Source organism: Phalacrocorax aristotelis, chromosome 6 (assembly GCF_949628215.1).
Source record: "Phalacrocorax aristotelis chromosome 6, bGulAri2.1, whole genome shotgun sequence".
Lineage (NCBI taxonomy): Eukaryota > Metazoa > Chordata > Aves > Suliformes > Phalacrocoracidae > Phalacrocorax > Phalacrocorax aristotelis.
Window position 1 is genome coordinate 17,324,921 of NC_134281.1, and position 20,371 is coordinate 17,345,291.

The 20,371-nt window shown below is 57.7% G+C and overlaps 3 protein-coding genes and 1 long non-coding RNA gene across 7 annotated transcripts in view; all 4 read right to left on the reverse strand.

The window, feature by feature from the left end:
* LOC142058653 (U3 small nucleolar RNA-interacting protein 2-like) overlaps window positions 1-20,371 on the reverse strand; it is a 38,529-nt gene that overhangs the window by 16,766 nt on the left and 1,392 nt on the right. The gene's annotated exons all lie outside the window — the stretch shown is intronic.
* LOC142058235 (maestro heat-like repeat-containing protein family member 7) lies at window positions 6,321-11,414 on the reverse strand. Its single transcript, XM_075095393.1, has 13 exons — window positions 11,370-11,414; window positions 11,013-11,167; window positions 10,739-10,886; window positions 10,420-10,598; window positions 10,194-10,331; window positions 9,887-10,001; window positions 9,482-9,619; window positions 8,691-8,867; window positions 8,106-8,261; window positions 7,550-7,651; window positions 7,107-7,209; window positions 6,781-6,834; window positions 6,321-6,526 (listed from the first exon to the last, which is right to left on the reverse strand). The coding sequence occupies exons 1-13, from the start codon at window positions 11,412-11,414 to the stop codon at window positions 6,321-6,323; spliced, it is 1,716 nt and encodes a 571-aa protein (XP_074951494.1).
* LOC142058336 (uncharacterized) lies at window positions 13,201-14,091 on the reverse strand. Its single transcript, XR_012660916.1, has 3 exons — window positions 13,883-14,091; window positions 13,525-13,642; window positions 13,201-13,390 (listed from the first exon to the last, which is right to left on the reverse strand). It is a non-coding gene; the product is annotated as an uncharacterized LOC142058336 (long non-coding RNA).
* Window positions 15,909-20,265, reverse strand: LOC142058236 (U3 small nucleolar RNA-interacting protein 2-like). Its single transcript, XM_075095394.1, has 6 exons — window positions 20,240-20,265; window positions 17,257-17,319; window positions 17,028-17,173; window positions 16,822-16,901; window positions 16,627-16,700; window positions 15,909-16,533 (listed from the first exon to the last, which is right to left on the reverse strand). Exons 1-6 carry the CDS (start codon window positions 20,263-20,265, stop codon window positions 16,428-16,430), a joined length of 495 nt encoding a protein of 164 aa, XP_074951495.1. The 3' UTR covers window positions 15,909-16,427.

A 20,371-nucleotide genomic window follows, 5' to 3' on the forward strand; every position in this document is an offset into this window, starting at 1 on the left:
TTTTTACAATTATGGAACATAACCCACATCACGGGTATCCCACACTCGCCTACAGGCCAAGCAGTGGTGGAGCGTGCAAATGGAACTATTAAAAAATATTTAGAAAAGTTTAGAGACATCACTGACATACGGGAAAGGGTCAGCAAGACTCTTTTTGTGCTTAATTATCTGTGTGTCTTTGGAGACAGCGATAGCCCACCTGCCCTTAAACACTTTGTGCCCCAAAACAAAACTGAGACTCCCCGAATGAGGGTGCTATATCGGGATACCAGAACAGGGATTTGGGGTGGTCCTGCCGACGTCATATATGTTGGGCGTGGGTATGTCTGTGTTTCTACCCCTACAGGTACTCTCTGGGTCCCCAGCCGATGGGTCAAGCCCGCCGTAGAGGGAAGCACCAGCGACAGCAACAGACGACCATCGGCAGGCACTAGCTGAGAGCCTCTCTTTGGGCGAAGGGAAGAAGCCGCGACCACGAGACTTTACCATAGGCACTCCTACTGTGCCATAAGGACTGTTAGCATATAAACAGAAGCATTAAGCAATTAATTGTTGGTGATTGGTGATAGTTGTGCAAAGCTTATTAATGCTGTTGATCATTGTCATAATAGGGCTTATTTTGCTTAGTTTGCTTATGTCTTGTATTAAACGCCTCATTTTGCAAGCTACACACAATACCTGGGTAGCCCAAAATAAAAACGGGGGAATTGTGGGAGAATGGCTAGCTGAACAGGGGCATACCAACATAGAAATGATTACTCATCAGGATCTCAAGAAGTATCGAAAACAGCTAGTCTAGGAGCCAATCAGAGACAAGGACAAATTACCCTTGTTTATGAGAAAGGATACGAAACCAGGGACTTGCGATAAGAAAATATGTAGGGGAGTCTGTGAGAAAGGATACGAAACCAGGGACTTGCGATAAGAAAATATGTAGGGGAGTCACTGAAGCAAAGTAAGAAAACGGAACATGACCTTTAGGCTGTTAACCAATGAGGAGCTTAGCTTTTGCAATATGTATGAGCTGATTAAGAATGGTATAAATTGTGTAACCAGAGGACAATAAACGAAGCTTGCTGATCACTCATATTGAGCGACTGCGTCTTCCCTCCGTCTCGACGAATGGCACGACACAGGACAGAACTATTAATCACCTGGAAGGAACAGGCCTTCAAATACCCAAAGAAAAAACACAAGCCCCTGCCAGTGAAGTTAAGTTGTGGGGCATCTGGTGGAAAGGAGGGTCAGCCTGTATTCCTCAGGACACCCTCTCAGCGTTAGATCAGGTAAAAATTCCGGAAGGTAAAAAGGAGCTGCAACACACCTTGGGATTCTTGGTCTTTTGGAGAAAGCATAAGCCGAAATTTGCAATAATGGCACGTCCCTTATATGACCTGTTGCGAAAGAGGGTGATTTGGAAATGGACTCCAGCTCACGATGAGGCACTGCAGCTTTTGGTGTTTGAAGCAAGCACCCATCAAACTTTGGGCCCTATCCACCCCACCGACCCAGTTCAAACTGAATGGGGGTTCGCACACTGGGGATTGTCAATTCATTTTTGGCAGAAAGGAGCAGAAGGTCCCATTCGACCGACTGGGTTTTATTCTAGGAATTTTAAGGATGCTGAAAAGCGGTACTCCAGCTGGGAAAAGGGTTTGTTTGTAGTGAGCTTAGCTCTTAGAGAAGCGGAGCGAACCATACGCCAACAACCTATAGTTTTAAGGGGACCCTTTAAGGTAATTACGCCTGTGTTAGCAGGGACCCCTCCCCCTGACGGGGTGGCCCAAAGGGGTACTGTGAGGAAACGGTATGCTAAAATCGAACATTACTGTAGTGTTTTTACAGTCACTGAAGGTACCGCAAAGGTGTTAAACATACAGGAAGAAGCGACAAACCTTCGGGAGGAGGATACCCCTCCTCCTTCTGTAGTTAGGATTGCCCCGCCATTTTCGGAGGAGCTGCGAAACGTATGGTTCGCAGACGCCTCTGCCAAACGAGAGGGCCAACAGTGGAAGTATCGGGCTGTAGCTATTCATGTGGATACCTAGAGGGAAATAATTCCTGAAGGTGAGGGCAGTGCCCAAGTGGGAGAGTTAGTGGCGGTATGGAGTGTGTTTAATAGCGAGGGAAAAGCAGGGACTCCGGTGTACATCTACACTGACTCGTCTGCAGTATTCAAAGGGTGCACAGAATGGCTCCCTTTTTGGGAACAGAACAACTGGGAGGTAAATCGGGTGCCAGTGTGGCAAAAGGAGAGGTGGCAAGAAATCTTAAATGTTGCCAAACACGGGGATTTTGCAATAGGATGGGTGCCTTCCCACCCGGAAGGGGGTACTCCAGTGAGTGAGTGGAATAATAGGGCGGACGAATTGGCCAGAATTGCCCCTCTGCAGAAGGAGGACCAAACAGGAGAAAATTGGGATAGGCTCCTAGAATGGCTACATGTTAAACGTGGCCACGCGGGGTCTAATGATTTATACAAGGAGGCACATGCCAGAGGCTGGCCTGCCCCTCGGGACGCTTGCAGGGCCTGTATTTCAGCTTGTGAGCAATGCCGACTTTGGCTAGAGCGACATCCCAGGGAGGAGTTCCCACTCCATTTGAGAGACAAAAAGACCCTCTGGGAAGTCTGGCAAATCAATGATATTGGGCCTTTCCGAAAGTCAGAAGGAAAACAATATGTATTAGTAGGCGTGGAAGTAATTTCTGGCCTAGTCCAGGCCGAAGCATTTCCACGAGCACCTGGGGAAAATACAGTGCGGGCCCTGAAATTCTGGTTTAGCTCCCTCCCAAAACCTGGTTCTATTCAGTCAGACAATGGCAGTCATTTTACTGCTACCAGAGTACAGGAGTGGGCAAGGGAAGAAGGAATCAAGTGGGTATTCCACACCCCGTATTACCCCCAAGCCAAGGGGATAGTGGAACGAACTAATGGACTCTCAAAACGATTTCTGAAACCTCATAAGCCGCATTGGGCGGAGCACCTCTGGGATGCAGCTACCCGAGTCAGTGGTCGCTGGGGAACAAATGGATGCCCCCGATTAAATGGCTTTTGTCCTAAACCCCCAGTTTTAATTCCAACGTCTCAAGCTCTTAGTGTTCCAAGGGAACCAACCTTCTCTCCTGGACAGCCAGCGTCGGTAGAAATGCCAACCGTTGGGACCGTCCCCCTCATACTTACTGAACCCCTTAACAAATATGCCTGGAAGGCTGAAGATGCCTGGGGGGGAAAGAGCACAAAATTAACACTCGCTGGATTGTTCCCTCATTTTAAGCACGTAGATGAAGCCCAAACTGGGCAAGTCGACGTTTTGTTTCATTTCACAGGAGATCCCTGTGGGAACGCAACCGAATGTGGGAAGATTAACATTTGATTTTGACTATGTGTATTTTTGTGATTGATTGTATAACATTTGTAAGCTTAGGCTGGATTTGTAGAGCAAAATGTCAATTTTGTTGTTTTGGTGTATTGTACGGGTCGCGATCCCTGGAACAATCAGTTATCCCCTCAAAGACTTTAGGGATGAAGGAAATGATATAAAGAATTCTTTTATGCAATTGGCTGAACAAATAGCAAGTGTTTATAACCTCACAGAATGCTGGATATGTGGAGGACCGTTTGGTCTATCAAGTTGGCCCTGGGTAGCTATACCTTTGCTACCAAAATGGTGGGTGAGTAAATATAGCGAAACGAAAGGGAATAAAACATGGCAAATCTCACATGACTCACCCAGAGAAAGGTAAATACTGTTTGGCTAGAACACAAAAGGATGGCGTCTTTGTGGGTAACGGCACATGTGAATGGACATATCAGAACGTAAGCATAACCGTTCAGGTGGGAGAGGGGCCACATGAAAAGGATGAACTCGTATACAGCTATGCCTGGGTGAATGAAGAGGGATACCAGAATGCATTTCCCAGATTTTGGTCTCTCACACCTAATACCAGCCGAGGCAACTCTGTGGGCCGTGCTTGTATTTGGGACCAGGAAGCAGGAGCTTACAACTGTAAATATTGTAATAGAATAGATTGGCCCCGTTGGAGGAGAACGTGGGAAGGCCTTTGTTCAGACATACCATGTTGTGAAAACTCCACAAAGGAATCGCTATATTGTTGCGTTGAAAGTGGCCGTTTGGTTTAGAACCTACCCCTTATTTTGACCCTTCGCCCCGTGTGGAACGTTGGAAAGGACCCTTTGCTAACGGATCAGTGGCCCTCGAGGGACACTGTTGCATATGTGGAAACCATGCATATAAAGCGTTACCAGCAAACTGGTCAGGAATATGTTGCATTGGGGTGATCCGTCCCTTGGTTTTCTTACTCTCAGAAACAGACGGAGACCATTTAGGCATTCGAATATATGATGATTTGAAGCGGGAAAAACGATCCAAAGTTACTGATACCTCCCTCACCGATGGGAGTGGCCGGTCCTGGGGTAAAGACGTGCGGACCCCCCAGCGTATCATACAACATTATGGACGTGCAACTTGGAACCCCAATTGTTACCGAAAAACGTGGTAAAATCAGAAACAACTCCTTAACACTAATTTAGTATTAAAGAGCAGGCATTCTTTATTCACGGCGCCGGATGCAGGGGGGATCGTTCCTCCTCACGTGCATACCTTACGCACCTTTCCCATACAATTTATAGATCAAAAATTTACCTATTCATACATATTCATTATTGTCCTTTCTACTGATTGGTACAAACTTGCTCGTTCCACATGTAGATTACTGCGCAAACTCAGTCGACTTCTTCTATTGTTCTCTTTTGAGTAGGTGGTATTACTTGGGTCGGTGGTCCGTGAGTCGGTGGTCGCGATCTCCCCCTGCTGGAATTACCTTTTACCCTTTTGGCTCTCAGTCCCGGCAATCCTGGCCAGTTTTCTCAGTCTGCTACACAAAACTGCACTTTATCATTCCTTTTGACAGAAGTGCATTCTTCTAGTAACAAAACACATTGTCTATATATAAATGATTAGAAACACAAATTGGTTTTGATCACTACACAGATCGATGGATACGCTAATTCCTATACTCTATGTTCTCATGTAACAATTCTAGTTGATTTGGCTACACAATGAATGGGTTAGTGGTGCTCGAGAACCCATTTATAATCTACATTGCATTATCCGGCTGCAAGCCGTATTAGAAATTATCACCAATCAAACAGCTGAGGCCCTCGACCTACTGGCAGATCAGGCAACCCAAATGCGAACTGCAATTTATCAACATCACTTGGTTCTCGACTACCTACTAGCCGAAGAAGGCGGGGTCTGTGGGAAATTGCATGATTCTAGTTGCTGTTTAAAAATCAATGACAATGGCAAAGTCATCAAACAAATTACTGCCGGAATACGGAAATTGGCCCATGTTGCCCCCCAAACCTGGAAAGGCTGGAATGTCGATATGTTCTCCTGGCTTCCAGGAGGTCCTTGGATCAAACAAATCTTATTTTACCTATTGCGTGGTCTAGCTACGTTACTGTTTTTGCCATGTGTCATCCCATGTTTCATTCAGTTAATCCAACGTGTTGTCACAAATATGCAGTTTGTACCCATTGTATCACCTGATGGAGTTAAACACATTGGAGCTGTACGTCAATCTGTGTCATCCACAGCCCAAATTGTACAAAGCGTTTGTCTCCCCAGTCTGTTTTATTTGGAAACTGAATTGTTACTGATGTTAGGCATTGGCCTTGTTTAGAGTTTATCCTGGAAGGGCTGCTGACTGCTGGCGGGTGGTCTCCCTTTTGGAGATCGCTCCAAGGCGACGGCTCCACGGAGGGCTTGGTTTCACGGAGTGACCTCTTACCATTCCTCTTGGGACTTCCAACGTCCCTGGGTGGGAATGGGCGCAGGGCTGGTGGGGATGGGTGGCATGGGCAGGAGGCAGAGCTGCCCTTCCTGCTGGGGACACGGAGGGGACAAAGCTGCCGGAGTCAGAGCATTGGTGGCTTTGTAGCTCCCGCACTCGGCCACGTCGGCCCCAGGCAGCGCAGGCTCCTCAGATGGTGGGAGGCAGAAAAAGTGATTCACCCTGGCGTGGCCCTGGGGACGGGAGGGAAGGCTTCAGCCTCAACTTCATCCTCGGCTCTGGCTCCGGCTCCGGCTTCTCCTTCCCTCTGTTTTGCAGCCCAGCCCAGCCCAGCAGCTGGTGCTTCGTGGCAAAGACGAATCGTGTGGGCAGGTGATGCCCTGCACCACGGGAAAAAGCGGCTGTCCTGCTGCTCTCCAGAGGACGCCAGCTCCTCTGGGGCTGAGGTCTCTTCTCTCCTGTTAGACTTTGGGAAGAGGAGATACCCCAAGCTGCAGAGCACCCTAGGGCTGGGGTTGCTGCTTTCTCTCTGCCTGAGCAGAGTCCTCGCTGGGTGCCGAGTGCCACCTCGTCCATGCCCTCAGCAGCCGGAAGCTCAGCCGTTGCACGTTAAACCTCGACTCAGCCTTCCTCAAGCTGAGGATGAGGAGCGCCTGTGTTGCCAGGGAGGAGACCAGGAGACTCGTGTCTCTCCCTGCATCTTGAAGGACTGCGGGGACAAAGCAGCAGAGGTGAGGTGACAGCCCTGTGTCCCCTCCAGGCAGGGCACGTTGTGCCCCGTGATTCCAGGGCCAGGAGGGAGCCGGGGGGCGGGAGGCTCAGCTGGGTGCTGCCGGTCAGGAATGTGCCCCTCCAGAAACAGCCCCCTCCCCGGAGACACGCACACGCTGGGAGTAGAGCCCCCCTCTCCCAGGGGGGAGCTCCGTGCCGGGGTCCTTCCTCCTCCCCACTGCCCTCACTCACCCTCTCTGATGTACTGCAACTCCTCGTGCCCATCCACCTGCCGTCCGATGAGCCCTGAGGGGATGCAGCCCGTTGGGGACCCTGCTGCCTGTTGGGGACCCCGCTGCCCATTGGAGAACCCTCCACCCAGCCCACCTGGCCAGCACAGCTCCCCGGGGTGGGGGCTGACCCTGGGCTGCGGCATCGGGGAGGGGATGGATGAGCCTCCTGCCAGCCCCGCCTGCACAGCCAGGGGTGGGATGGGCAGAAGGAGTGCCCACAGGTCCTGCGCTGGGCCACAGGGACCCTGGGAGAAGGAGGGAGGGACCACGGGGCTCGTGGCTCACCGATGAACCTGACAGCTTCCCGCCGCAGGGGCTCCTGCGGGCTCCGCAGGTAGGACTGGCTCTGGCGCAGGTATTCCTTGGCCCTGCTCCTGTTCCTGGCCAGCTGGAGGGAGGAGAAGGGTGCGCGGTTGGTGCAGAGCTGCCCCCCAATTGGGCCCTCCCCCCCCGCCCAGGGCCACCCTCCTTCCCCCCAGCAGGACATTCCCAGCTCCCTGCCGTGTGGCATCGGGGTTCGGAGGGAGCAGAGGGCTCCCCAGGGACACTGAGGTGCCGTCCTGCTGGCAGGGTGCCCTTTGGGACTCCGGGGGAGAGGACAGCCTGGGGCAGAGCCTGCTCCAGGAGGGTGCATACCGCTATGGGGGCACAGGCCCCCCGTCCCCTGTGCTGGGCATGGGGCAGGGCTCACCCAGGGCGGAACCTGGGGGTGCTGGGGCTGTGCGTACCAGGCACTCGCTGATCCTCCATGCCTGCACGGTCTCGCCCAGCTGGGCCAGCTGCCGCCACTTCAGGAACTGTCCAGCACTGCTGAGGGTTTCCTGGGAGGCCTGGTGAGTAGCAGAGATGCCACCACCACCGCCAGGGACACAAGACCCTGTGTCCCCCCTCTTTGGAGGGCTCAGAGCCTGCCCTGCCCGTGCAGGGAAGACGCACCAGCTGGGGACTGATGCTGCCACCGGGTTCAGCACCCTGGGGGAATATAAGGGCAGCCACCCTCTCTGGCTCTAGTGTTTTGGCCTTGGTGACCCCAGGCTGCTGCAGAGCCACAGCGCCGTCTCTGGGGCTGCAGGGACTCACGCCAGGGGTTGTGTGGAGGGAGCTGGGTGGGAAAGGGACCTAATTCCCCATCCACCCGGGGAGCAGGAGGAGAAAGGCAGCAGCGGGCAGGGAGGTGCGCTGTGCCTGGTGCTAGGGACCCAGCGAGCTAGACCTCATGGCGACACACTTTTAAAGGGTCCAGCACCCCCCTGCCCAAGGAACAGGTCAGGTTGGGAGTCCCACCTTGGCCACATTCTTGTCCTCGTCGTGCAGGTGAAAGAGCAGTGGCAGCAGGCTGCCCCACACCACCTCCTTCATCTTCTTCTTTTTGGCATCCACCACAACCCCCATTGTGTTTCGGAAGAGCCGGATGGAGAGCTCCCGCACAGTGCTCGACTCCTGGTGCAGGAGAGGAAGAGGACCTCAGTCTCAAGCCTATGGCAAGCAAGGGGCCCAAAACAGCTGCAGGCAGCCCTGCTCCAAAAGGGAGCAAGCTGTGGCATAGAGAAGGTCTGCCCAGGGAGGCTAGGGTCCCTGGGGCTGGGGGTTGGAGAAGGAGACCCTGCGGAGGGCTGGAGGATGCTGCCAGGGCAGGGTGTGCATCGGTGGGGCTCAGCACGTCTGCCAACGTCCTGCAATCATCGTCTCTGCCGCGACAGGGAGGCTGAGCCAGGGTGGGTCCACGTGGGGGTTTGGGACACACCACAGAGCTGCCAAGGGCAGCGATGGGGTCTGGGGGCTGCGGGGCAAAGCATCCCCCTGCAGAGCACGGGAGGCATGAATGGAGGTGCCTGTTGAGAGGGGCACGGGTCTCTCCCCCAGCCTTACGTCGCTGAAGAGCGGCTGGAGCTTCTCAGCCAGCGCCAGGGCAGTCAGGCTGAGCGTCTTCCCCTCCAGCAGCCGGAGCAGGTTGCTGAGCAGGGACAGGGCGATGGCGCTGGCATCACTGTCAGCACCCTGCAGCTGCTCCATGACATACGGCAGCAGGACGAGGGTTTTCCTTGCCTGTTGGAGACACACCATCTCCTTTTTGTAAAGGAGCGACCTACCAGAGGGGTGAAAACCCTCTCCGCGCAGACTGGCCTCCCACTAGCTTCTCAGCAGGCAGTGCAGGTCACAAGGGCAAGGTCCTGGCAGACAGGGCTTACCGCCATGGCCGTGAGAAGAGCAGGGCGCAGAGGGTGAGGACAGACAGCTCTGGCTCCTTGCCAGCCCCTTGGCTACCCCCTTCTCCACCAGACCCCCTGGGTAGGCTGGTGGGCACCTGGCGCTGCCTGGAAAGCTGCCCGAGCTGCCAGCAGCCCCTGCCGCAGCTGCTGCGTTTCACCCCGGGGCTCAGCACCCCACGGTCAGGCTCTGCAGACCCCACGCTCGGGCTGGTCACTCTGCCACCAGCACCCCTGCCAGGACGTGCTGGCAGCAGAAGCCCCTTCCCCTCGGCACTACTGCCTCTCTCCTTGCACGGCACAGTCATGGGGCAGAGGGCGGGGCAGGCAGGAGAGCTGGCAGCAGCCGGCACGGCTCCCTGTGCCCAGAAAAGCCCGAGCCACCACGTTACCCGTCACCCACTGCTCCACCCTGGGCTGCTGTCCTGGCTGTCCCTGCTGCCCCCTACTCACCGTGTCGGGCCTCTCACTGAGCCTGAGGAGGCCCCTGAGCACCAGGCTGGGCATCCCCAGGCACTGGCTCTGCAGATACATGGGGAAGATTTCCAGGGCACGGTCCAGCTCTTCACTGAGGCTGGTGCAGCCCAACATCTGAAACACGCACAGCGGGAGCTGGTGAGGTGTGGTGCTGCCTCCAACCACTACCTCAGGGCAAGGATGCTGGGTCACGACCAAGCCCAGACACAGGCAGCAGGGACTGTGGAGAAGCCCTGTGCCCCACACTCCACCACACTGGTTGCTCGCCTGCTCCTCCACGGCGACAACCAGAGCCCATCTGCTGCCCCAGCTCCCCCCACAGCAGCTGGCATGGGAGAGCTGAGCATCGGAGAGAGCTTGGAACAGTGCCGTCAGGCTCACCTCAACGAGGAAGACCATGGCGATCATCTCCCAGGTGGGCTCCTCCACACTGAGGAGTTCTGCCAGATGGCAGAAGATGGTGGAGAGCAGGGGTCTTGGGGTCTTCATCATCTCCCTGGCAGGGGGAAGGAGGCACCATCAGGCCTGAGCCAGGCAGACACATATCTTTGGGGTTTGCACCACTCTGGGCATCACCCACCTGCAGCGCTTTCTTTGAGCAACGGGAGCCCTCTGCCATCTGTGCCCCCAAGGGAGGGGGTGACATGGGGTGATGGTCCCCGAGGAGCAAGGGAGAAGGGCCTCTCACCTGGCCACAATGCGGACTCCCATGAGGTGGGTCTGGCTGCTGAGCAGGGCATCCCAGCCACCCTGCGCCTCAATGGCCAGCGCCTGGCTCTCAAAGCCCATGCTGCAGAGCAGCACTCTCATGGACTGCACCACAGACCTGCACAAAGAGAAATGCTCAGCTCCCACTGGCACCCCTGCCTTGGCTCCAGGTAGCTGGCAGGGATGAGAGGACAGGGATGGAGCACCTGATGGGACCGAGCAGATCCTCTTGGTGCTCCCTCCAAAAGATGTGCACCTCCTGCACCGTCAACTCCGTGGTGAATGACACTTGGAAAAGCAGTGCCAGGAAAAGCTGGGGGAAAATCGCCTCCACCTCCCGCAGGCAGGTGCGCTGCAGGAGGATCTCGCTTACCGTCCTGGCTGCCTGCAGAAGACAGCTAGACACTGAGACGTCCCTGCGCCCCTGGGGACGTCAAGGCTTGGGATGGGCAGGGAAGGAGAGTGGAGGCCCTGGACAGCCGAGAGCAGCCCCAGAGGTCAGTGAGGCCTCATCCAGTAACTCACAGCCAGGGAGAGGACGCGGGGGTTGTCCCCAGTAGAGGTGGAGGTCTTGCACGGCGACTGGTTCATCAGCCTGCTGAGCAGCTCCTGCAGCACCTTCTCCGCAACCTGGGGCTTGGAGAGTGTCACCTTCCACATGCGCATCGCAACACTGCGGGGACCCGGGGCTCTGTCAGCAGGGACACCCCGGAGGATGGCCAGGCTGAAGTCCCTCGGGAGGGTCTTAGGGCCCCTCTCCCGGAGTGAGAGGACCCCCAAAGGCTGGTGGGCCCCGTACCAGGTACATGTTGGGGAGCACTGCAACAGGCTGGCCACCACCATGCTGGGCTGTTTGTGCATCAGCACCAGCAGGGCCCTCTCCAGGCTGTTGAGGGCTACCACCGCCCTGATGAAGGGCAGGTTTCTGTAGATGGCCCACACGATGTTCAGCACCTGGACGACAGACACAGAAGGGAGTGGGGGTGTCAGCGGGGTGAGCGCAGCTGTTTACCCAGCTCCCACTGGGAGCCGCTTTGCATTCCTGCTGCAGTACGCTGGCTTGAGATGGCATCAGTGCTGGTCAGGCACAGGGCCCAGGGAGGAACGATCCTCTGGTGGGCCCGAGTGTTGGCTGTGCCACCCACGGGCTACTCACCTGTCCCATCGGGAAGGCAGGGTCTGCCACAAGGACTTCCACCATGTGGGCAGCCGCCCTGATGCTGTAGGCGCTTGGGGCTCTCAAGCTCTTGATGGCCATGAGGATGATGTCTACCTGGTCAGAGGGCTGGAGGTGGTACTTGAACATCTGTGCGATGAAGGAGAGGAGGGGAGGTTTGTCACCTAGAGCATCACACAGAGCATCTTGGCTGTGCAGTGAGAGTGGGATGCAGAGCCAGGCTGCGCTGGGGAGGAGACCGATGGTGGGGGTCAGGGTTCTGTGGGGAAGCGGAGCTTGCTGCGGGCTTTTGCCTAGCCTCCGCTCAGGAACAGCGTGAGCCCACATCATCCCCACGCATCAGGTGTCCCTTCACTCATGCTGACCACCCCAGGCAGGAGCCGAAGGCACTTCTTACCGAAAAGATTTCGTTAGCGCTGCTTTTTTGCGAGATCTGCCCGTCCTCCCAGAGCTGCAGCTGCCCTGTGTCATGCAGCCAGGGCCACCTGCCTGGGGAGGACGAAAACCAGGGTGCTCAGAGAGAGGGTGAAGAGCTGGAGGTGCAGTCTGAGAGCTTTAGGCAGAAAAGTCACTAGTAAAGAAAGAGGGCACCCAGGCAGGTCTGGGGAGCAGATACCCAGGGAGGGTCTGGGGCTATTGCGAACAGGGGCAAGGGGAAATGGCTCTTTAGACTGCAGGCAGGCAGGCTGGATCAGGCTTTCTCTCACCAAGGAGAGTGGTCCCTGGCTGCCCGTGCCTGGGGGCACCCAGCCCATCACAGCTTCTCTTACTTCTCTGCTGCAGGATGAAGGCATGCAGGTGACGGAGAGCTTTTGCAGCTTCGCGGCGGGTCGCCTTGTCCTTACAGGTGCAGCAGAGGGTGAGGTGCCCAACCAGCCTCCCCAGCATCACAAACCGATGTGTCTTGGAGCACTGATGCCTGAGGACTACAGCTTGTGCGAAGCAGGGGCAGACCTGGAGGAAGAGAGGCAGTGTGGGTATGAGGTGAGCCTAGGCACAAGGTGAGCCCCAGCTGCGCCCAGAGCAGCCAGGCAGCAGCCCACCGCAGGGGAGGGCTGCTGGACCCAGGTTCCTGCCTTGGGAGAGAGCACGGACAAGGACAGGGGCAGGGCAAAGACCCCTGCTCCTGACTTCCTGCTGACTGGGTGCCCAGCTTCCCTGGGAGGTGCTGGGGCTCAGGAGCACAGCGATGGGGGACTGGGGCTGCCCAGACTGGGAGCTCGGTACCTGCAGCAGGGGTTCGGTGGCGATGAAGTTGGCCAGCCTGGCAATCCGTGCCACAGCCCTCTCCTGCACTGCTGCTAGCTTGGAATCGGTGAAGGGCAGCAGGAGCTGGGAGGAGAAAAGCTGCTGATCTGCCAGGGAGGTGGCATGGCACAGCACGGCATGGCCAGGCTTGCGCCGGGGCAGGGCCTGGGCCCAGGGCACGTGCCCTTCTTGCCCCTCGAAGCAACCTGCTGCAGCCAGGCAGGCCACCGCATCCCACTCCTGCCGCTGCCTCTGCTGCCTTCCACTCACTCGCTCCCCACCCAAAAAAAGGTCCCTCCACCCCCCACCCAAGGAACCCAAGACTTTGGGGTGACCACCTCCCTGGGGACCTGTGGTGGAGGCTCTAGGATGTGGCCCGGGGGAAAGTCCCAGGGCTGGGCTCCCCTTGCCAGACAGGCAGATCCATCTGTGAGGGAGTGTTGGGCAGGACGAACAGCAGGCAGGGCTGCAGGAGCGGGGTGGGCTGGGGCAGGAGCAAAAGGAGCTCTGGCAGCAGCCAGGAGGCAGGGGGCTGGTGGGGAGGCAGCGCAGGGAAGGAGGAACATCTTTGCCCCCCTCCTTGCACCAGGCACTGATTGGGGAGGGGCGGGGCACCACTCAAGCCATGGGTCAATGCTTGTGGGGACCCTGTGCCAAGGCCAGACCTGCAAGATGTTCTGCAGCTCCAGGATGCCGAGAGCACCGGCGCTGCTTACCAGCACCTGCAGCATGCTGTCCATCGTGGCCAGGGTCTGTGAGGGGGACAGAGTCTTGGGGCAGCCCTAGAAGCCTGGGCGGGGTGGGGGGTGGGCGTGGCTGCACCCTGCGGTGCCCAGGAAGGGGCCTCGGGGTGGGGGAGCTCCCCATGGCTCACCCCGTGGCATACCTCGGAGTAGAGAGAAGCCTCAGGGCCCTGGGTGTCCTGCGGAGGGAGGTGGAAGATGCTGCAGAAGCAGATGTGGAGGAGTCTGCTGCTCATCTCCTGCAGAAGCAGCCCCGCCTTGCTGTGGGGACAGAGAGGTGCTCTTCAGACACAGCAAGGAGGAGACAGACCCCAGGGTTGGAGACCTGGGCTGATCCCCATGACACTGACACTTGCATTTGGAGGGAAAAGCCTATGGCACCCCTTGCCCTGCTGTCTGCCTCCCTCTTGGACCCAGGACTGGGGGTGGCCCCTGCCTGGGAGAGGTGCCGTTAGGGCTGCCCAGCAGTGGGGAGGCCAAGCTGGGGGCTGCGGCAAGTACCTCATGGAGGCGATGGTCAGCATGGCTTGCCGCCACACCACAGTACCCAGGTGGTCAGTGGGCTCCTCTTGCAGCAGCACCTGTGGAGCACAGCAGGGTGGGATGGATCGGGATGGGGCAGTCTCCCTTGCCCATCAAAAGCCTGCGGGGCTGGCAGAGCCCAGGTGCCACCATCCCAGCACTCCCTCCCCACCCAGTGGTCCCAAGCCCCATGGTGGGAAGGGCTGTGCCCATCACAGAACCACAGGCTGGCCGAGAGACCTGCAAACGTCATTGGGTCCAAGCCCCAGCTCCAGCCAGGCCACGTAGCTGGCTTTCAAGCATCTCCAAGGATGGAGACCCAGAGCAGTGCTCACATGCACCCCACTGCCCGGCTGAGCCCTCTCCTGCCCCCAGGGCTCTGCCCACTGCCCACTGCCCCTGCCTCACCTCGATGGCCTCCACCACCTCCAGCAAACAGAAGTAAAGCATGTCCCATGTTGTGGAGCCCGTGCTGCTGGTGCTACAGATGGTGTAGATGGAGGCCAGAAACTTCAGCTTCTCCTCCTCTTGCTGCCAGCCAGGGAGGGGACAGGCGGCCAGAGAGCGTCAAGGGGGTGAGACAGGTTGGGGGGGAGGGGGGCAGCACAGCCCCCAGCACCTTGCGAGCGTGGGATGGGGGCAGAAAGACTGGTCAGGAGACATGGGCGCAGCCTCATAGAATTGGCCTTGGATACCTTTGGTCTGCTCCTGAGGAAGGCTCGGATGATGTCCAGGTTATCCTCGTTCTGCCCGGGCAGAGCCAAGGTGGAGCAGCATGGATCTGGCCGAGAGAAGGCAGGCAGGGCTGGGGGGCGAGCAGGGGACAAAAAGCCAAGCCCTCTGCCCAGCTCCCAGGGATGTCACCAGTCCTGGCTCAAAGCTGGGACACAGGTGTCCCCTGTGAGCCCCAGGGGCGAGGGCGCAATGCTGGAGGGCAGCACAGGGAGGGGGGTCTGGCGTGCCCAGGTGAGGGACAGGCTACCACCGGCTGGCAGGGAGGATCCCTGTCCCGGGGTGCCGTGACAGGGCTGGCTCCCTGGCCACTGTGCCATGGGAGCCCCGATGCCAGCCTGGCTGGGCAACGCGAGCGCGGGACCGGGCAGGGACGGGCAGGCAGCCCCCTGCCCGCAGCGCCTGCACACTCACCCGCCTGCAGCGGCTGGACCTTGCACATCTCGCTTGGCTTTGGCCCGGAGTGGGGAGCCAGGGCAGCTGCCCCCTCCTTCTCCCCCCAGGCCTGCCTGGGCCTGCTAGGGGGTCTCTCTGCCATCCTGCGGAGGAAAGGGGTGAGGGAGACCCTGTGCCCCACAGGGCTGCCTTGCCAGGGGCAGTGGGGCAGAGGTGGCCATGCTTGGGGGGCTCTTTGCTCTCACCCTGTCCTAACACCGTCCTCCCAGACACTGGGGGGGACAGCACTGGGTGATCCAGGGTGTCACAAAGTGCCCCAATAGCACTCCCCCGGGGGGCACCCACAGAGTGCCCCCTTCCCCTCTTCCCCAGGACCCCTCCTTGCCCCGGGCGGGGGGGGTGTGAGACTGACTCCCTCTTCCTCCTCCTGCTACGGGGCTGGGGTTTACCTGTAGCGGGGCACCCCCCTTGTCGCAGGGACCCCTCTGTACCCTGTCCCCTTGCTCCCAGGGGCTGGTGCCGCCCAACCTGCAGCTGGGCTAAGCTGGGCTGCAGCCCCCAGCCCCTCGGGCACGCTGAGACTCTTTTCTCTTCCACACACGAGGCCCGGGACGAGGCCCGCGGGGCTCCCCTCGCTCGAAGGCTGCTGGGCACTCGGAGGGGCCGGACGCCCTACCGTGCGCTCAGCCGCAGGGACGCACAACTGCGGGGGGCGGCCGCGTTCCCCGCTTACTAGTTGCCACGCGCCTGGAGGGTTCCACCAGCTGGCACCGGGCGGGGGGGGCCGGGGTGGGACGGGGCTCCTCGCTCCCCTCCCCGGGGCACAGGGCCCCGCCGCGCGCATACTGGTTGCCACGCGCCTGGAGGGTTCCACCTGCTGGCACCGGGCGGGGGGGGCGGGGTGGGACGGGGCTCCTCGCTCCCCTCCCCGGGGCACAGGGCCCCGCCGCGCCGTAGGAGCCGAGGTGGGGCCCCCGGGCCCGGCGGGGCCAGCGCCGAGGTGGGTGGGCAGACAGGTCGGTGCCAGGGGACGGGCAGGAGGAGGTAGCGGGGCAGGCCAGGGCGGCAGGAGCCGTGGGGCATTAGACATGGTAATTTAGGTGAATAAAGTGGATTTGGTTTGGTTTGGGTTTTGTGTTGTTCTTTTTTTTTTTATTTTTTATTTAAAACAGAGTCCTCCAGAGCTCGGGTCTGGCCAAAGCTGAGGGAAGGGGGCAGACCCTCACAGAGGGCAGAGCCGCAGCATGATATGGGTGCCAGCAGGGTCAGGGGGCCACGCGCCATCCCCCGCTCCGGCGCTGCCGGCCCCAGGAGGGTGGTTGCACGAAGGACATGGGGCGCAGCACCAGGGACAAGGGTTTCATGACCCAGGTGCAGCGGCTCCGGGGCCAGGGGGCTAGGAGCTGTCAGGGACATGGGAGCTGGGGGCTGTAGCCCTCCGCTTCAGGGGGATGATGCAGATGCTGTTTTTGGCTTCTTTGATTCTCCACCACCGGCCAAGCCTGCAGATGAGAGAGATGGGGGTCACCCTCCACCGAGCCCTCGAGGCAGTGGAGGCTGTGCCCCCAGCCAGCGCTGGGGAAGGGGGACGGTACCGGTGCTCCTGCCCGAGGCCGGCCACCAGGAAGTCACCGGCTGCCGAGAACTCGAGGCTGTTGACAAAACCCACCTGGAGGGGACAGGGCAGGGCGAGAGGCTCGCGCAGCCTCCTCCTGCTGCCCAGGGAGGGGAGAACCCGCCGAGAGACACCCCCAGCCCAGCTCCAGCATCCCCAACCTCCTGACCCATACCAACGGGATAGCCCAGAGGGGCTCCAGCTTCCAAAATCCCTCACTGCACTTCCAGAGCTTCACACTAGCACTGTGGGAGCCTAGGGTAGAGAGAGGAGACTGCCATGCACCCCAACCTGGGGCAGGGGCAGGGGCAGGGGCAGGGGCAGGGGCAGGACAGACCCCCTGCACCCCCAAACCCTTGCTCCAAAGCAGCTGCCCCACACCTGTAGCCAGGAGGTCACTGTTGCGCAGGGCAGCCACCGCCAAGATGCAGTACGGCTGCTGCAGGCCCTGGGCGTCCTGCATGCCGTGCGCCTGCCGGGCCAGCACCAGCGGCTTCTTCTTCGCCAGCCCCCACAGGGCTACAGACCTACCAGGGAGGGGAGGCATGAGGGGGTTGCAGGAGGGGGCTTTGCCTACCTACCCCAGGCACTGTCGCGGCCCCGTGCTCACCTGTCATCGGCACCCGACACCACGTGCTCCTCGCCGATGAGCTGGATACAATCAATGGAGCCCCTACAAAGAGAAGGGGCAACTACCATCAGTTACAAGCGTGCTTTGGGATCCTGCTTAGGAGTGTCGTGGTTTAGCCGGCAGCTCAGCCCCACACAGTCGCTCGCTCACTCCCCCACCGGTAGATGGGGGAGAGAATCAGAAGGGTAACGCTCGCGGGTTGGGATAAGAACAGTTTAATGATTAAAATTAAAAGAAACAACAACAGAAATGCAATGTAAAGGAGAACAACGAGAGGCGCAAAGCCCCGGGGGAGGGGAAGGGAGGGGGGAGGGGAACGAACCGCCGAATACTGGTCATGGTGTCACATGGTATGGAATGAACATGCCATTGGCCAGTCGGGGTCAGCTGCCCCCACCATGGCCCTGCCCCTCCCAGCCCCCCGCCCACCACCACACGGCAGAGCGCGGGAAGCTGGAAAGGTAGCCGACCCCCACAGTGAGGAGAATTAACCCCGTCTCAGCCAAAACCAGCACATTCTCCACCCCTTATTCCATACCATTTACACCATGCCCAGGTCCCATACGATGCAATACAACCTTACCAACCACCACCCTTCCCCTTCCCATCCTTTAACATAATACACAGACATCATTCCCTTAGTTCATGGACCTTCCCTGTAAAATGTCCATTAAAATGTCCATTGAGTTCACCCAGTCCATGACACTGGGCTCCATCTGTCGTATCAGTCTTTCAGGGTGGGAGAGATGATGTGTGTGGCGTCGGGTTGCTGCATACCGAGTCAGTCATCGTTCCGTCACTGCTGCACTTTGCTTGTTTCACAGTCTATATTCCATGGATTGGGAGGCTCGTACTCTGATATCATTGATACAACACAGAGGTGACACACAATATTATCTAGCAGTTCACATTGTGCCATTCAGTTCATTGGCTGTTTTCACCCAAAATCAAATCCCCTTGAGGCACACATCGGATTTCTCCATCCTCCCGTATCACCCACCAAGTGCGCCCAGGTCCTCGAGCAAAAGCAATGCCACGAACAAAGGTTTGCCTTTGCCTGAGGCGGGAAGAACCCAGACTGTTTTGCCCAGCATACTTGTTGCGTGCACTACAGGGACTCTATCCCCTTCCACAGTATGTAGGATTTCTGACCAGGTAGGGCCAGCTCGACTGGCAGATCCCCTCGTGTTGACTAACCACGTGGCTTTTGCTAAACGTGTATCCCAGTGCCTGAATGTCCCACCCCCCATTGCTCTCAGTGTAGTTTTTAACAGTCCATTGTACCGTTCAATTTTCCCAGAGGCTGGTGCGTGATAGGGGATGTGATACACCCACTCAATGCCGTGCTCTTTGGCCCAGGTGTCTATGAGGCTATTTCGGAAATGAGTCCCGTTGTCTGGCTCAGTTGTCTCTGGGGTGCCATGTCGCCACAGGACGTGTTTTTCGAGACCCAGGATAGTGTTCCGGGCAGTGGCGTGGGGGACAGGATATGTTTCCAGCCAGCCAGTCGTTGTTTCTACCATTGTAAGCACATGGCGCTTGCCTTGGCGGGTCTGTGGGAGCGTGGTATAGGCAATTTGCCAGGCCTCCCCATGTTTATATTTCAGCCATCGTCCCCCATACCACAGAGGCTTTACCCGCTTCACTTGCTTGATTGCAGCGCATGTGTCACATTCGTGGATAACCTGCGCAATAGCGTCCATGGTCAAGTCCACCCCTCGATCACGAGCCCACCTGTATGTTGCATCTCTCCCTTGATGGCCTGAGGTGTCATGGGCCCACCGAGCTAGAAATAGTTCACCCTTATGTTGCCAGTCCAGATCCACCTCAGCCACTTCAATCTTGGCAGCCTGATCTACCTGCTGGTTGTACCAATGTTCTTCAGTGGCCCGACTCTTGGGGACATGAGCATCCACATGACGTACCTTTACAACCAGGTTCTCTACCCGGATGGGTTTGCCTCTACGCTGCCAGTTGCTTTGCTTCCACTGCTGCTGCCAGCCCCACAGGGCATTTGGCCACCATCCAGGAGTCAGTACAGAGATAGAGCACTGGCCACTTTTCCCATTCAGCAATGTCTAAGGCCAGCTGGATGGCCTTTACCTCTGCAAACTGGCTCGATTCACCTTCTCCTTCAGCAGTTTCTGCTACTTGTCGTGTAGGGCTCCATACAGCAGCCTTCCATCTCCGGTGCTTTCCCACAAGGCGACAGGACCCATCGGTGAACAGGGCATATTGCTTCTCATCTTCTGGCAGTTTGTTATACAGTGGGGCTTCTTCAGCACGTGTCACCTCCTCCTCTGGTGATAGTCCAAAATCTTTGCCTTCTGGCCAGTCCATAATCACTTCCAAGATTCCTGGGCGACTGGGGTTTCCTACTCAAGCCCACTGGGTGATCAGTGCAACCCATTTACTCCACGTAGCACCAGTTGCATGGTGTGTAGAGGGGATGCTTCCTTTGAACATCCAGCCCAGCACTGGCAGTCGGGGTGCCAGGAGCAACTGTGCTTCAGTACCAACCACTTCTGAAGCAGCTCGAACCCCTTCATATGCTGCCAATATCTCTTTTTCAGTTGGAGTATAGCGGGCTTCGGACCCTCTGTATCCCCAACTCCAAAACCCTAGGGGTCGACCCCAGGTCTCCCCATGTGCTTTCTGCCAGAGGCTCCAGGTAGGGCTATTCTCCCCGGCTGCGGTGTAGAGCACATTTTTTACATCTTGTCCTGCCCAGACTGGCCCAAGAGCTACTGCATGAACTATTTCTCGTTTAATCTGTTCAAAGGCTTGTCATTGCTCAGGGCCCCATTTGAAATCATTCTTTTTTCCAGGTCACTTGATAGAGAGGGCTTACGATCATACTGTAATTTGGAATATGCGTTCTCCAAAAACCCACAACGCCCAAGAAAGCTTGTGTTTCCTTTTTGCTAGTTGGTGGAGACATGGCTGCTATCTTGTTGGTCACATCCTTGGGGATCTGACGATGACCATCTTGCCATTTGATTCCTAAGAACTGGATCCCTTGTGCGGGTCCCTTCACCTTACTTTGTTTTATGGCAAAACCAGCCTTCAGAAGGATTTGGACTATTTTCTCTCC

Bases quoted from the DNA above. Each gene is read 5' to 3' on its own strand.
- LOC142058235 (XM_075095393.1), bottom strand. From the start codon at position 11,414: ATGGTGGAAGTCCTTGTGGCAGACCCTGCCTTCCCGATGGGACAG. The intron at 10,002-10,193 runs GTGAGAGGCCCT...TCCCCCTGCCAG, and splicing joins GGAGTCCGCATTGTGGCCAG to GGAGATGATGAAGACCCCAA. The intron at 6,835-7,106 runs GTGAGCCACGAG...GCATCCCCTCAG, and splicing joins GGAAGCTGTCAGGTTCATCG to GGCTCATCGGACGGCAGGTG.
- LOC142058236 (XM_075095394.1), bottom strand. From the start codon at position 20,265: ATGGTCATCGTCAGATCCCCAAGGAT. The intron at 17,320-20,239 runs GTGACCAACAAG...TTCTCTTTGTAG, and splicing joins ATCGTCAGATCCCCAAGGAT to GGGCTCCATTGATTGTATCC. The intron at 16,534-16,626 runs GTACCGTCCCCC...TCTCATCTGCAG, and splicing joins GGCCTCGGGCAGGAGCACCG to GCTTGGCCGGTGGTGGAGAA.